Below are 15,380 nucleotides of genomic sequence, written 5' to 3'. Positions count from 1 at the left end.
ATTTTTTACCATGGATCACAAGATCTACCTGCAAATGTGAAACATGCTCATTTTCTTAATTCTGTATGAGACCCTACCAAAGCAGTAACATGAAACTATCACCTGCATTATACTGTAGAACATGTTAAAAGTCACTGAAAGAATACAAGGGGTTTGTACAAGGCCTTACAGAAAGTCAGCATAAAGGATCAGTATGTGTAAGTGACATCTCTAAAAGATCTGATGTCAGTCATATGTTTGTCCTGCAAAACTACAGGCCACATTTGCACATTAAAACACACATTCTGCATTGGAATCTCATGATTCTTCTAGGACCTTGAAGACACCCATTTTTTCCTTTTTCATTTTTTCAGAGGTCTTCATTTGATCTAGGATTAAAAGAAAAAAAAAGATCAAGAATAATAGATGAAGTGCCTGCAACCTTCCTATGGCAGACAGTTTGCTACTAACAGTTTGTGCTTGAAGATATTTTTCAGTTCTGTGCATCAAGAAAAAAAATTCCGACACCTCTGGCTAAACCTGACTGGAGATAAGCAGTTTTAAAATCTGCCTGAACTAGTCTCATTTTCCTGAGAAGAGAACAGAATGCAGTAAACCTATTTAGTGAAGTTACTAGAAGAGCCCTAACTTTCTGTGTTTCTTCAAAGCAATATTCTTTTCTAAAGTTCAAAGACCTACATCTTGTTCTCCTAGCACTTGCAATCACTAAATTGCACTTACAGTGAATATAAAGCTAATGAAAAAAATATTGTCTTCACATCAAATTTAATAATGATGGCTTAGAGAGGTGGGAGCTGGCATTTCAGTTTTTAAAGCTTTAACTGCAATTAGCTGTAGTAAATATTCAGTACATAATGCTAGACCAATATCCTTGTATAAATATTTTTTGACAGCTTTATGTATTAATTTTGCTTAGTGTAGCCAAGAAAAAAAAAAGAATAAGCAACCATTATAAATATGATGCACACTAATAACACAAAATAAATGGCACCTTCTCCAACTTGGAAGGAGAAATCAGATTGTTTCATAGCCTGAACTTGTAAAGATAAAGACAGACCATATTATCAGTACATCAAGAATAATTTTCTATATTAGCAGTCAGCTGAAACGAGCAATTTTAGAAAACAATTTCCTAGATTATCTAAAGAAAAAGTTTTAAGTATGCTGTAGGAGAACTGTTGCTAAAGTTATTTTACTCAACGTATACATATCACACTTATTTAAGGCTAGCTATTATTTTTACTTCTAAATTCTGTCATGACTGATTTTTTTCTGTATCTACGCTTTGAGGCTCATCTCTCCTAAAAATGCTGAAGGAAACAAAGTATACTAAATCCACTGTTTAGACGAATTGGACAAGAATTTTTTCCTTTCTGAGAAAAGCTGTTTGTTTTTTTTAAATATGTTGGCCTGATCAAGCTCTAGAGTTTGCAGACAACCTCAAAAATTTGGGGTTTGGGGGGGGGTGTGGTGTGTGTGTGTGTTTGTTTGTTTTTTAATATTTGATCCACTGACAAGCTATAGTAACTCTGAAGAGCTCTATTTTTTTTTTCCCAAAAAAAAAATGTTAGACTGTATTTTGAATTATGATGGTATCAAAGCAGGTTTTTAAACAAGTTTGTGGAAATCAATCTTTTCTGAGAATAATTTCTATTTTTATCAATTACGGCAACTTACAGGGAAAATTGCTTTGCAGAACATCACCTAATCTATGCTTTTCATTCACAGTATGCTCAGGGCACACTATGCGTGAATGTGGTTGTCTGGAATACTTCTGTTTAAGTTCTGTTATTTATTCTTCAGCAAAACCTATTGGAAATGTCAGCAGAGGGGCCAAAGGGTCCTTCTTCAGGTGTCTAACACAACTGTAGGGACGTGAAGCTATGGCAGCTTTCTACATATGAAGACTGTCACAAAATATGAATTTACTGTTGAACAGAAAAAATAAACCAACCACAGATGAAAACTCTGACTTACCAATAAGATCACTTCTATCCAAGAGTAACTCTAGATCTTTATCACTGATTACTTTTTCTTTAGATCCTTTAACCTCCCTGTTGAGGAAGAAATAACCTCTCTTAATACAGCTAAAAGCATGTTACAGTTAGTATTACATAGAAGTCAGCTTTCCCACATAGCAGAATCCCCAGGACATTCTTTCCACTATGAAGATTCACATACCACTTCATAAGAGACGAGCACTATTGACAGCTGCTTGCAAGCTGCAAGTTACAAGCTTATGGTCCAAGAAAAATATGAAATCTGCATACCTCTCATAGTCTCTGGATTTTAATAATTCTATTAATTCCTGAGGGTCCAGGCAGCTCTTTGACTGTGCTAGACCAGATTTGCCACCTTTAAACTGATCTGTAGAAAGGAGAAATTGTAAGAAAGTACACAGAGACAGGAATAAAGTCTGTAAATTGTTAAATCAATGTTGGATGCACATATAGAACAAATTACTCTTGCACATCAAAATTAATGCTATGTTTCATTGTTTTAGCCCTCAGGTAAACACACCTTATGCTAATAGCCTAACTGGTGAATAAAGTCAGAGGTACATGAAGAGTTTACATGCAGGCCTTTCACCTTCTAGCTGTAGTATGCAGAAGAACTGATTGAAACACCAATTCAACATGCACACACGCACACACAAAGCAGAAAAGCCATTAGTGCTACTTACAGTAAAAACATTGTAAATAAAGTTAGATGGTGGATGCTGAAGTTTGTTCCCTTTGTATTGTAAGCTGGTTGAAACAAAGTAAGCAGTATTAACCACAAGATAGGAAATGTGTGAAAGATATGTGGTTTGCAGAGAGAACACCCCTCAGTTTAATGGACTAGACAGACACGACAAAAATAATACACCTGACAGAGGTTGGTTTCTTGAGTTGACTATGCTAACGCCTATCTACAAACAAATGGATGTTGGCACAAATATCCTAAAAGTTATACAAGACTATTACTTAACTGAAGCTGAGCACGGATGAAGTCAAGCTCAGTCTTGCACATTTCAAGGAGACAGGCAAGGCTTACTGTTCTGTGCCAGGTTTCCTCAGTTTTTATCAACACATATACCCATTTTATTAATGAGTTTTCATCAATCCTTTTCATCACACTGCTGTTCTTCCCTATACCTTGGTTTCAGGAGTCCTCCTCACACCTTTTCTCATCTCCCTCCAAGGACTGGCTGTTTGTCTGTAACGTGCAAGTCAGGTGCAAGTTCTAGAGGGGTTTGAGCTATAGGATTCTCTCTCCCACTAACATCTCCTGCTGTGACACACTGGATCCAGGTCCTGTCATGCATTATTAGTGATGCAGTCTCTCCCTTTTAGTTTTCAGAGTTTCACAAACTATATGGCATTGAATTACAGCTGTACAGGCCTTGTGTTGCAATAATAGCAACACAGAAAAATAAAGGCAACCATATCAAGCACTTAACCCTTTAAATAGAAATTTATGTCCATCACTTCCTCTCAGTCTGACAACTACTAATTTAACTAACATCACACTGGTTCTCATACAGTTTCCTAGGCAACCTTCTTCAATAAAACAGAAGCACAAGACAGAAAGAGTAACCTAGTGCTGAGGCCAAATAAGCATTCTGTTTTGCAACTAATTCCAGTTCATAAGGTCTAGTACTTCTACTGTACACATCCTACATGGTTAGACATCACTGAGAGGCCTGACCCAAGCTTTGTGGTAGCCCTTCTGCATTCGCTTATCCCAAGTTACAACATTTTTTTCAGCTATTCAAAATTACAGGATCCATTACATCACCTTTATGTTTACACAGTGGATTTAAAGGTTCCTGGAAGGGACACCCCTACCTAAGCTGCAAGATTTAGATATGATTCACCAATAGTTACCAAGATAAATCTTCAGCTTATTGCAAAACTGAAGGCATGACCCAACTTGACACTTAGCTTCCTTCCAGTACAATTAGTCCCAGTTCCCATTGCTAGTTTAGTATATGGCAGTCATCTGTTATTAGAGCCCATTCTGTTTTGTGCGCTCATATTGCCACTTTGGTTTTTTAGCTTCAGGATGGACCATAATCAAGTCATTGACAAACAAGTTTTTCTTACATAAATTGGTCATTAACATGCCTACAAAGAGTCAGACAGCACTTCTGGCAGTCACACTGAGACAGCAATGGCAAACAGATTACAAAGATAAAGGCTAAAGCTAGGATAAAGGAAGCATCTAACAAAGATTACTTAACATCATCCAAAACCAAAGGCAAACCACATCTTAGGCTTGACAATTTACAGGTTACAGTTACAGGTAAAGGCCTTTCTGCCCCTTTATGCCCTCATGAATTTCCCCCCCCCTTAATATACTAAGTTCTTAACCTCCTTTAAAGTTTAATATCCAGATAATTATCGTCAGAAGCCCATACTAAGTTACAAGAATTGTATTTTTCGAGTGAGCTTAGTGTCTGGAAAATGCTATAGGGAGTTACTGTCCAAATATCACAAACAGAACAAGCTATGGAAGCAAAGCAGGATTCCTATAGGACCCAAACAAGAGAAACTTTCCCCCAAGAGAGACACTTCAACTCAATCAATTTCTAAAGAATTTTGCGTATGACCAGCTATACAATCAAGAACACAACAAGAATCATCATTGTTCTGCACACAAACCCAAGGACTATTGTTCTATTCAGCACTGGTTAATTGTTCGAACAGGACTATTCTACTGTGGTTATAACATAGTGTTCTTAAATTCAGAAGGACAGGTGCAAACAGGATGCTGAAATTTTTTTTACAGTGATTTTACAGCTCCAGGATTTGCAATCTCAATCAAGTTTAGTATGAAACCCCCAGAAACCAGCTTTCTATAGCCTCTACTCATTTTACCAATTTTAATAGGAACACTCCCTACTCAAGCAAGTTTGCCAGTGCAACTGGGGGAGAGAAAAAAAAAAAAAATCTATCGCTAAACTTCTCATCATGAGACACTGCATATTGCTCCAAATGAAGAATTGTTATAAATTAAACTGCAAGCAGTAAGAATTTTTTTATCTGTTTTTCTGTTTATAGTCTGGTTAATTTAATTTGATTTTAAAAAGATAATCAACTTAGACTTGTCATCTACCCCCAGTGTTTTTGATGCTAAAAGTCCAAAAACATTTGGGTCAAAGAAACTATCATTTTGCTGACAAGCTGCCAACAAGCTCTATTCTTTTATTGCCTGGTTTTACCTATATTTCTTCCAGGTAGGTCCCCTCTTTTTTTCCCCCTTACCTACTAGTCAAGGGGTCATAACATGGCGATTCCAGAAATACTAGAAGAGCTCTCCTTTAATTTACTGCAAAAGTTATCTACAGCGTTATCTAAGAATGCATTTTGAAAAGTAATACTATATAGCCACTTGTTGGGAGGATGAAGCTTTTTGCATTACAGAAAACATACTAAGCATTCACAGAACAGAGCAGTAAGAGCTCTCTTGAGATTTAAAGCAGCAACACATTCTTGGAGGAAATCATAAGAGAAAGATACTAACTTTTGTGGATAATCAGCTTCTCCAGCTTCCTCTTGGCAGCAGCTCTCTCCACAATCTTCTGATCAATAGTATTTGCTGTCACAAGACGATAAACAACCACAGGCTTTGTCTGGCCAATTCTGTGACACCTGTCTTGGGCCTGCAAGTCCGACTGGGGGTTCTGAGCAGATAAAGAAACAAGTTAGCTACACAGTGAGCTATGAGAGTCAGAGAAGAAGCAATAAGCAGGGCAGCTATGGTATGATAGAACTCCACATCTCTTTACTCTTAAACTCATCCATGACAAGCTCTGCTGCTGTAGCTGCACAGCCAGAGTAACCCAAGCAACTCAGACTGCTTCTGCATTATGTGCTACAGTTTTCAACAGACAGACATGTTTTGTATCACAAATTTAGCTGAGGGTGTTAGTGCAAGGGTTTTTTTGTTGGAGGATAAGAAAAGGGATTTTAAAAAGTTTTCAGCTGTTTCTGAAGTTGCTTTAGCTTTCCTGAAGCTAAACAGTCATGCAAACAGCAGAGCTGTCTATTAAAATAAAGATGCAGAGGTCTTCAGTCATTTCCTTCCATACCTCTCTTCTTCCCAGCCTCCAGACTCACAGGAGCAGCAGAATCCTAGCTAGCTAAAACACACGTGGCAAGTCACAGGAGGAAATTCAAAGGGCTGATACTAACATGGCAACTGTTGGAAACAGGGAACTTGTAGAAGGTCCAGCAACATTCAAGCTTTAATAAATAGAAGGAAATGTATCTTCAACAGTAACAAAACCCCCTCCCTGCTTTTGGTATAACTCAGGGGCAAACAGGCTAGTTTTGGAAACCAACTCTAGCATTATATTTGATAAGCTAGGACTTTTCAAACAAGGCTGCATATTTCATATATAACATGTTTGCATACACTACTTACTATTGTCTTCATGTAACACCTCCTTAAAGTTACAGAAATGGTCTATACCATAATGGGTTAGCAAACGATTATCAAAAGCAGCAATAGAGAAAGCATTTTATGCCACATCACTAGGTTAACAGTCTGTCAACATACCCAGTCACTATCGTATATGATAACTGTGTCCGCCGCAGTTAAGTTAATGCCCAAGCCTCCAGCTCTTGTACTCACTAAGAACACGAAGACTTCAGGGTCAGTATTGAATTGATGCATCTGGAAGAGAATTTGTCTATTAAAAACCAGCAGATGGATCAAACACAACATAGCTAACATTTTAAGAGACCTGTGTTTAAAACAATGAACACCGACAAAATACAGCATACACTGTCAGAGGCCAAACTAAGACTTCATGAAGAATTGCATGCATTTGGTACAGGACAAGACCAAGAAGTGAAGCAATTCCACTTTCTTGTCTGATTATTCCAGTCAATGAATTGTCTAACACACAGAGTGAAGATGACTATAGTGAGGTGTGGTCCAAATCGCATCCACCTCCACGTAACCTACCATCCAGCGATGAGCACGGTGAACACAGTCCAAGTTGGCAGAGTGTAAAAACACACACACTTCTGTGACAAGCAACAATCTAAAAATACTGATGCCAACTTGACTGTAACTTCCAGCCACCCTGTATACCTCCTCCTCTTACTTCAAAACTAAGAGTAACTTTCTGCCCTCCTACTGAGCATCCAGCCTACTTTCACTGCAAGATGTTTCCAAGTGTCAGCACAGCTCTTACCAGGTCTGCAATACCAGTCAAAACCTAGTTTTAGTCTGACCACCCACATGGTGGTAGAAAAATATAAGTGTTTAATAACTGTCAAGACTTTGATCACAGCAGAGAAAAAGAAACCGTCACCCCACTACCTGGTGGAAGCAGCTACTCTCTAAGAGCTCTCTAAAAGCCCCGTATCCCCTCGGTTCTCCTAGACATCAGCATCTGCAGCACCAGCAGCAAACCACGGAGCTGGGAAGAGCCTTGCTGAACTTAGACTGGTGACCTGGAAGATTTCTCTCATCCTGCACCCATACCACACTATGGTAGGCACACAATCAACTCCTAAAAATCCCCACAAGCCAGCAGCACAGAATTTTACCAGCTTATTAAAAGTCACTATAGCTTGCTGACATCTTGCTAGTTAACCTTTCACCTTTAAGAATCGGCTCTAACAGTAGCACTCTGAGGGTTTAGGGGTTTGGTTTTCCTCAGCCACATTGTGGCACAGAAAAAAAAAAACGGGGCAAAGGGAAGCATAACTTGAGGTAGACGGTCTGTCATCTGCCACTGTTCTTTATCTTCATAAACACTAGTGCATACTTTGGAGGCCAGATGGCAATTCCAGCACATCCCCTAGATACATCCTGCATACTTCCTCCATATAGGCATTGCTCTTTTACATCCCTGCAAGCCCTCAGAGAGGTGGTTTTCCAGAATCACCCTGCATGGCTGCTCTTCATGATAAATACATGTCTCAGTAGTACAGCATTCTGTGGTTACCTGAAACGATTACAAGTATGCAAAAACAAAGGATTGTGCTGGAACAAACCCATGTGCAATTTCAGGCTGAGTTTACAGGTGTCCCACTAGGTACAAAACCTCATTTCCTGGAAGTCTACTTTATTTGGCATTAGATTTGCAGTATGCTCTCATAGATGCTAACATCACATCCTGGATGCTAGGAAACAATTATGTGCAGGGGTAACACTGGGGTTAGCACCTGCCACAATCTAGATATATTACATACTTCACATCTGGGCAACAGAGTATTTGAGCACCCATCATTCTAGGCATACCCCAAGATATTGGTTCGTAATGCATTTCACTGTTTCAGTATTTCTGAGCTGCAGACATTAAAGCAACAGCAAGGATGTCAGTTTTCAACACAGATGTCTTTTGCCTATAACAGGCTAAATGCTGTGCAAAGTCATGTTCCAGTGTCACAGGAAGAAGCAGAAGTCACTAACAGGTTCAAAGGGCATGTATGTCTACTTACATTTTCTTCTCTCTCTGAGTAGGACATAGAGCCATCCAATCGACTAAATTTGAAGTCTCTCAGATAGCAGTAATCCATCAAAATGTCAAGCATCATAGTCATTTGTGAGAATAACAAGACCTACGAAACCAGGAAGATTCCTTAGTACCATTTTTGGGTCTTGAAGGACAACTACGCCCACCCCACCCTCAATCATTAGCTTTACCTTATGTCCTCTCTTTTTCAGTTCTGGAAGCATTCGGTCCAAGAGTAGAAACTTGCCTGAATTCTTTACTAGATCCTCATCAACCTTGGAACAGGGGAGAGGGGAATCATATATTACAATGGAAGGATACCAAAGGTTTCCCTGACTCAGAATCACCAACAAAAGCTGTCTGAAAGCCTCTCACAGAAAACGAGCTTGTACTATCTTTTTAACTAAAAGCCTTAAGATTGGAAGCAGCACTAATTTTAGCAAACCGCAATGAATCAGTTAAATCATGATGAAACTAAAGCAAACCCCACCATTTCATATGCCCAAATAGTTTTTGAAAAACAAACAAAAAACCCAAAAACCAAACCAACCCAATTAGTTTTCATCCCATTTCTGGAAGGAGAAACCCTAATGATTTTCCACATGGAAAAGCACTGTTGTTTCTTTCCCAGCTTGCAATTAATGCATAAGGCTTCCACCTACTGGATATAAAGAGGCACTGCTGAACAAGTTACTATACATCAGCCAAGTGCCAAAAGTTCATAGGACAAGTTTTCACACCGCTACCTTACGCTCCTCTTTTGCTCAGAGGTTTGTTAGATTGAATTCTTGCTATGGGCTAAGAGCAAGGATTTAGCAACTTCTCAGGCCTGAGCCATATCAGCAGCCACCTCGATAAGCCTTAATCCACTTTCCTGAGCAGGCACTAGCTCTTGCCAGTGGTCAACTGTAAGACACTCTGCATTTTCTACACATTAACTATTTTCCCCTCATCACCCAGACTGGGCTATCTGCTTTTTATGCACAGACTTTACATTGATAAACCTTGACACCTTGCTCCTGAGCACAGCTGAATCTGTTATCATTCACTGAACAGGAAACATGACTATACATGCTCACAAAAGTACATTTAGAATGTGCAAGTAACTTCCAGTTGTTCAAGATTCTTTCAACTCAAATTACTTCATACTTTCCTGTGTTGCCAACTGCTTTGTGTAGATTAAACTACCAGCTGGCCTTTGTGATATAATTTGGATTTTTCCCCTTTTGGACAGGAGAAAGGATGCTGTATCTTCTGAGCAGACAACTTTGTTGTACTTGGTTCAGCCCTTCAATACCTCAAGCTTAGAAGTTACCACCGCACCTCCTGCGGCATGTATAATTTATGTCATGAACTGTTCACAAAGGTTAGAATTTTTTGTTTTGAAAATTAACTTTTGTGAGGAGAACTTGAGGCAGATCCTAAAACACCTTGAGTCAATGGAACCCAGCTACTGTTTGAATCCTAATGGATTCAAACTTTTCCCCCAGCAGATGAGCACTGCCATAAAGAAGAACACTATGGCATTGCTATGCAAAGGCTAAATGGGCACAGAGGCTGAACTGGTCTCTGCAATTGCTGCTGCAGGAAGCTTTAAATAATGATTCAGTCACACTGCTGGAATTCAATGGGGAGGGATATGCCAAATACATTGAAACGGTCATTCTTTACTGCCGTCAGCTCAGTCTATTGCTTTTTAAATGCCTGGAATAACTTTTCTCATAATACCTTGAATTGTTGTGTAGCAGGGTCCAATGGATATTCAATAAGATAGGGGTGATTACAACACTTCCTCAGTAACATCATGATATTCTGCAGTTTAAGGTTCACCTCTGAATCCATGGGAATGCTCACTTCTACCACTGGCCTTGAAAAGATATGTCATCTTATTAGTACAGAAAGTGCCACCTTATTATGCTACAGATACTGAAGAGAAAAAAAATAAAACCAAAATCAAGCAATGGATTCACACGCTATGTCAAATGTCCTCAAAATCCCTCAGAGTTAACAAAGCTATTACGACACAAAACTTCTTTTAGGGCCACACTTGGAACCAAAGGCACAAGGGTTTGCCATTATTGGTTTAAAATACAAAAGGGCAGTCAGTAGTAGTCAGAAGCAGAGAAAACAACTTGTGCAAGTCACCCAGCAGAAAAGGGAACAGACACAAGCCCTCTCTAGAACAAATGGTCAGATCTCCTGCATAACAACACATAAACTAGTCCAAAATCAGCTCTCTGCCTATTCCATTTCAGCCACACATACACATTGCAGGATTCACAATAAATACGGCTATTTAGCTCTTCCACATCTAAGTACTGTCTCCAATGTAAGGGATCCATACATGCCATAAAACTAATATAAACATATATTTAAGTGTCTGTTCTTGCAAAGTACACTGGACCACAATAAAAATCTAGCAAAATAAATACATTTCAACCCTGAAGATTAATCTAGTTTTCATTATGCCCAAGGGATTTTCAACCAATTTAGAGCCACCAACAGACCTTGCCAAAAACAGGAACAAACATAATTCCACAGCTCCCTCAGTCCTGAACTTCAACTCTGATTTTCATCACCAGAAAGCAACCAATACCTGTCACCAAAACAGCAATAACCGTGCTGGCCATTTGTCACCAAAACAGCAATAACCGTGCTGTTATTGCTGAACCTGGGTTCCAGGCAACAGCTTAAGCCTACATATTTTACAAAATTTAGCAAGGAAACTACTCCCTTTTCTCCAGGCTTGAGCTCAAACTTTGCTTCCAGTATTCCTGAGTAATTCTGCAAAAACCTAGGAGTTAAATGTAGTTAGCACACCAGCATTATCCCTTGTCCTGTCTTTGAGCCACCGGAAGATAAACTTGTCTCCAATGTCCGATTACATTTACAAAAGGTTTACCTGAACCTTGCAAAGCCTGCAAAACCTAGCAATAAGCCAAGGTCTTCTGCTCTTTGTCCTCCCTGCTAGCTGTAGCAAGGACCTAAGCCATTACGATGACATTTCAACTACCAAACAACTAAGATGAAACAGTTCTTCCTTGGCTGGTGCCCAGCACTTTCTTAGACCTTGAGGTTCTTCACTACCAAAATGTTTTAGCTGCGCAAAGGAATTACATTTCACACTATGACATTTTAGGTCTTTATGAATTATCAACAGCACTGTCACAGGACTTACCCAAGACCGTGACACTAATGAAAACATGGACTGAAGCAGCGATTTTATTGCTAGATCCTGCAAAGACCACAGGTCTAGGAATAAATGTCTTATAGTTAACTATAACTCTAATGAGTCAGTGAGTGATGACACAACCTAACCATCACTATCATGGCACAGCAAATATTAGGTAACAGCAAAGAAACAAGTTATAGAGCTACATGGGTAGTGATTTACAAAATGCCATTATTCTTGATCTATTTGAATAAGCAAAGCTCTGGAAGCAAACTAAAAGGGAGATATTCAGTCTACTAAAAAAAAAAATAAATCTTTTAGGGCAGGTACCTCTCTTTTTCTACTTCCTCTTGCATTTTGCTGATCAATTTTTCCAAGTCATCAGGTGAACCATCATGTTCTTCGCAATAATCAACCAGTTTTCGGCTACGGCGTTTTGGTCGGCCTGTAGGACTCAACTCAACTACTTCTTCCTGTGGGAAATTATAATGTTACAATCAACAGCAAATAGCTTCAGATTCTAAGCCCTGTGCTGACCCAAGAATTCTCAATACTGAAAAGAGACCTCAGTGATATGCTTCATAAATACTAACTTAGACCCAGCAGCTGTAAATTTTGCTAAGTAGAAAATGCAGCCCAAATTTTAAAGGTCTATAATTGCGGATTTTGAAAGCTTCTGCTTGATTTTTAAAGGCTGCATTAGTACCTTACTGATTTTACAGCAGAAACACAAGCTTTTTCTCACAAGCTTCAAGTTATCAAGAATATATTTACACTCGTATTAGTTTTGTGTCCACTGAGGCTAGTCACAGTAACTGCCATTGAAATAGATAACAAAAGGATCAGACTAAAAATTTAAGCAAAAAGTGTGTTTAGTTACAATGGCAATGAAGCAATACTAATGTGTTTTTGCCTACAAACTATTAACAGCAAGCACATTTCTGACATCCATATTAGTATATACCTCATTATTTCCAAACAGTTTCCTAATGGTGCGATTTACAATGGCAGTATAGAAAGTTTCTTGCTTCTTTGCCAGTGGTGCATATACCACAACTTCTCGTTTAGGAGGAACCTCAAGAGCAACATCAGATTTCAGCCTTCTCAGTAAGAAAGGTGTCAGAATCTGAAACGTTGAGCAGAGGTGTTACAATTACTCAAAGCTCTTAATAAGGCCAGTTTAAAAAAAAAAAACAAACACACAAAACAAACAACAAAACCAACACACAAACAGGTCTATTGATATGCTATTTTGACAATTTAAAGCAAAGGAGTTAATTTGCAGAGTTCCATATTTCATTTTTTTAATATTGATGCCTACTCCAAAACTTTTACGCACATGTTGGTAATACATGTGTTTACAACACATTAAAAAAACTTGAAGTGTTTAATAAAGGTGCAGTAGTAACAACTTTCAGAACTTTTAAATAATTTTCATTAACTGAAAGTAATTTTATTATGAAACAGCTCATTATTATTGTTATATTTCTTAAATCAAGTTTTTCTAGGAAAGCCCCAAACCTTTAACAGAAATAAATAATAAATTGCCATTGAGAATTATATCTAGAAGATATAAATTGTATCTTTCACCATCAGCTTATGATGGGAAAATAACAGTTCTTTAAGCATTTGCTTCTACACCTCCCCTTAAAAAAGTTTTGAGTGTTAACTTGGTTTTGAAGACAGGTGCATTATACAAGTAGTTTGTCAAAAACTATTCTGTTCAAAACCTAAAAGTTGCATAAATTTCCTCAAAGTTACCTTTCAACAAAATAAATATACCAATTAAATCTTTTGGCAAGCGGTAAGTAAGCAACTGCAATTAAGTTTGACTAAACTCAATTCAGTTTCAAGAGTAAAAACGAGTTGTTATCAGAGAAGTATATTGTTCCTTTCAGCATTTGTAAGTGCTGTAAACATTGAAAAAAAACCAAAAAGCACTGTAAGTCTAAGAAGTGCCACAATAAAAGCCTTGAGCCCACAATTCAGCTCCACAAACAAGATTTTGACACACTTCAGAACAATGGTCAGCGTTAGAAATAAACCATGAAAAAAGCAACACAAAGTGAAAACCTGATGCAGCATATGCAAGATGTTTTGTTCCCTTTCTTTAGCAATAATATCTTCAGCAGTTTCTGTAATACTGGTAATATCAAACCAGGATTCAAAGCTATGAAAACAAAGGAAAAAAATAAAAAAGAAAAGTTTACTTTATAGCTATTATTCTTCATTATTTAAGTATACTGTTCTTCTCTTATCCTGCTATTTAAGAAAAACGAAGCACTAATCCATCACGAACAGAGGGTGAACAGGAAGTATTTATGAAATACCCCTGTCAATTCAGATGCTTGAGGTTTTAAGTGATGGGTAAAAATACTTGTATAAGTTGGAATAGACACTGATCTATTACATTCAATCTAGTCTACAACTTTTTCCACAATTAGTCTAAAGACTGTTTTGGCAGTGCTCTTCCACCTCACCCCCTACTGCTTCAGAAACTGATCCGTCTCTCGTGGGTCCTATGTCTGCCAGCCTCACACAGCTTTCTCCAGCACCTCTGAGAATCTTAAGCAGCACCAGGCACTTATGATTAGACAAACATCTCTCCCCCAAAATACTCGTGTCTTGGCTCAGAGTTGAGCTTCCACTATCCATAGAGCTGACAATTACTTTCTAAAACAACTAAGCATGAAGGCAAGATACATTTCAAAGCCTTGACCAACAAATAATCATACCAAATTACAACCATACCATAAAATAGCTCTTCACATGCTGATACAAGTTTAATTATTAAAGAGTCACAATAATGTCTAAACAGAACAAAGAGGAATAGTTTTCACCATCAGATCACATCTACCTTTTTAAATCATCAAACACATCTGGCAACAGGAAGTTAAGCAATGACCAAAGCTCTGCCAAGTTGTTTTGCAGGGGAGTACCAGTCAACAGGAGTTTATTGTCTGCATTAAATCGTTTCAGTTCTCTGATAAGGCGGCAGTTCATATTTTTAATCCTATGACCTTCATCCACTATCAGGTATTTCCAGAAACAGTGCTACAAAAAGAAAGGATATTTCAGTAAATTGTAACTTTACTCCATCAAAACACATGCCAAATCAGATAAGCAGCACTTACAAGACTGTCTGATACTGCCCATTACAAAGATTTTATTTGCTGTTGTTTCTCACTTTGCCAGACTAGAAGAGTGGAGTAGAAACTGTTAAATGCCACACATGTGCTTCATGATGACTGCATTCAGAAAGCTTAGGTGGTTACAATAAAACTCCTACAAGAAAAGTCGCCTCGCTGAAACCACCACTCTGATGTTAACCATGATATTGATAGACTAAGTACAGCTTTTACTACAAGCCTCCCTCATCATCACCTAGAGAGGTAATGCAAAGAGCAACTATACTCTAACTACCTGCTTACTTCACTTTTTGGATAGCATTCTGTTTGAAGAACTTAACCATAAAATTCCAGAGCCACTGTTACCCAGGAAAAAGTGAATGCAAATATAAATGCTACAGTACGGCACTTGCACAGGCAGCATGTGGGATCTTTTTACTATATTGAAATGCATTGCTATTAGTGATGAAGCATTCAATCTGTCCTAGGGCTTTAAGAACTTATATACCTGCAGGGCGTTTCTGTCTCGCATTGCTATTTCAAAGGAAGTAATGACCACAGGATGGATTTGCAGAGATCCTTGTCGCCCATGAATTTTACGAACCAGTTTACGACGTTCCTG

General features: G+C 38.3%; 1 protein-coding gene across 1 annotated transcript in view; it reads right to left on the bottom strand.

Moving 5' to 3' along the window:
- Positions 1 to 15,380, bottom strand: part of HELLS (helicase, lymphoid-specific) — a 21,206-nt gene continuing 5,826 nt past the window's right edge. Inside the window, exons 9-19 of the mRNA XM_009888835.1 lie at positions 15,267 to 15,377; positions 12,595 to 12,756; positions 11,961 to 12,103; positions 10,187 to 10,325; positions 8,650 to 8,733; positions 8,445 to 8,564; positions 6,547 to 6,663; positions 5,509 to 5,668; positions 2,271 to 2,367; positions 1,978 to 2,054; positions 1 to 368 (exon numbers count right to left, since the gene is read on the bottom strand). Coding sequence (XP_009887137.1) covers positions 298 to 368; positions 1,978 to 2,054; positions 2,271 to 2,367; positions 5,509 to 5,668; positions 6,547 to 6,663; positions 8,445 to 8,564; positions 8,650 to 8,733; positions 10,187 to 10,325; positions 11,961 to 12,103; positions 12,595 to 12,756; positions 15,267 to 15,377 — 1,281 coding nt within the window. The 3' untranslated portion in view covers positions 1 to 297. The remainder of the gene's footprint in view (positions 369 to 1,977; positions 2,055 to 2,270; positions 2,368 to 5,508; positions 5,669 to 6,546; positions 6,664 to 8,444; positions 8,565 to 8,649; positions 8,734 to 10,186; positions 10,326 to 11,960; positions 12,104 to 12,594; positions 12,757 to 15,266; positions 15,378 to 15,380) is intronic.

Source organism: Charadrius vociferus, unplaced genomic scaffold, assembly GCF_000708025.1.
Source record: "Charadrius vociferus isolate BGI_N301 unplaced genomic scaffold, ASM70802v2 scaffold436, whole genome shotgun sequence".
Taxonomy (NCBI): domain Eukaryota; kingdom Metazoa; phylum Chordata; class Aves; order Charadriiformes; family Charadriidae; genus Charadrius; species Charadrius vociferus.
This window is presented reverse-complemented; position numbering and strand designations above follow the sequence as displayed.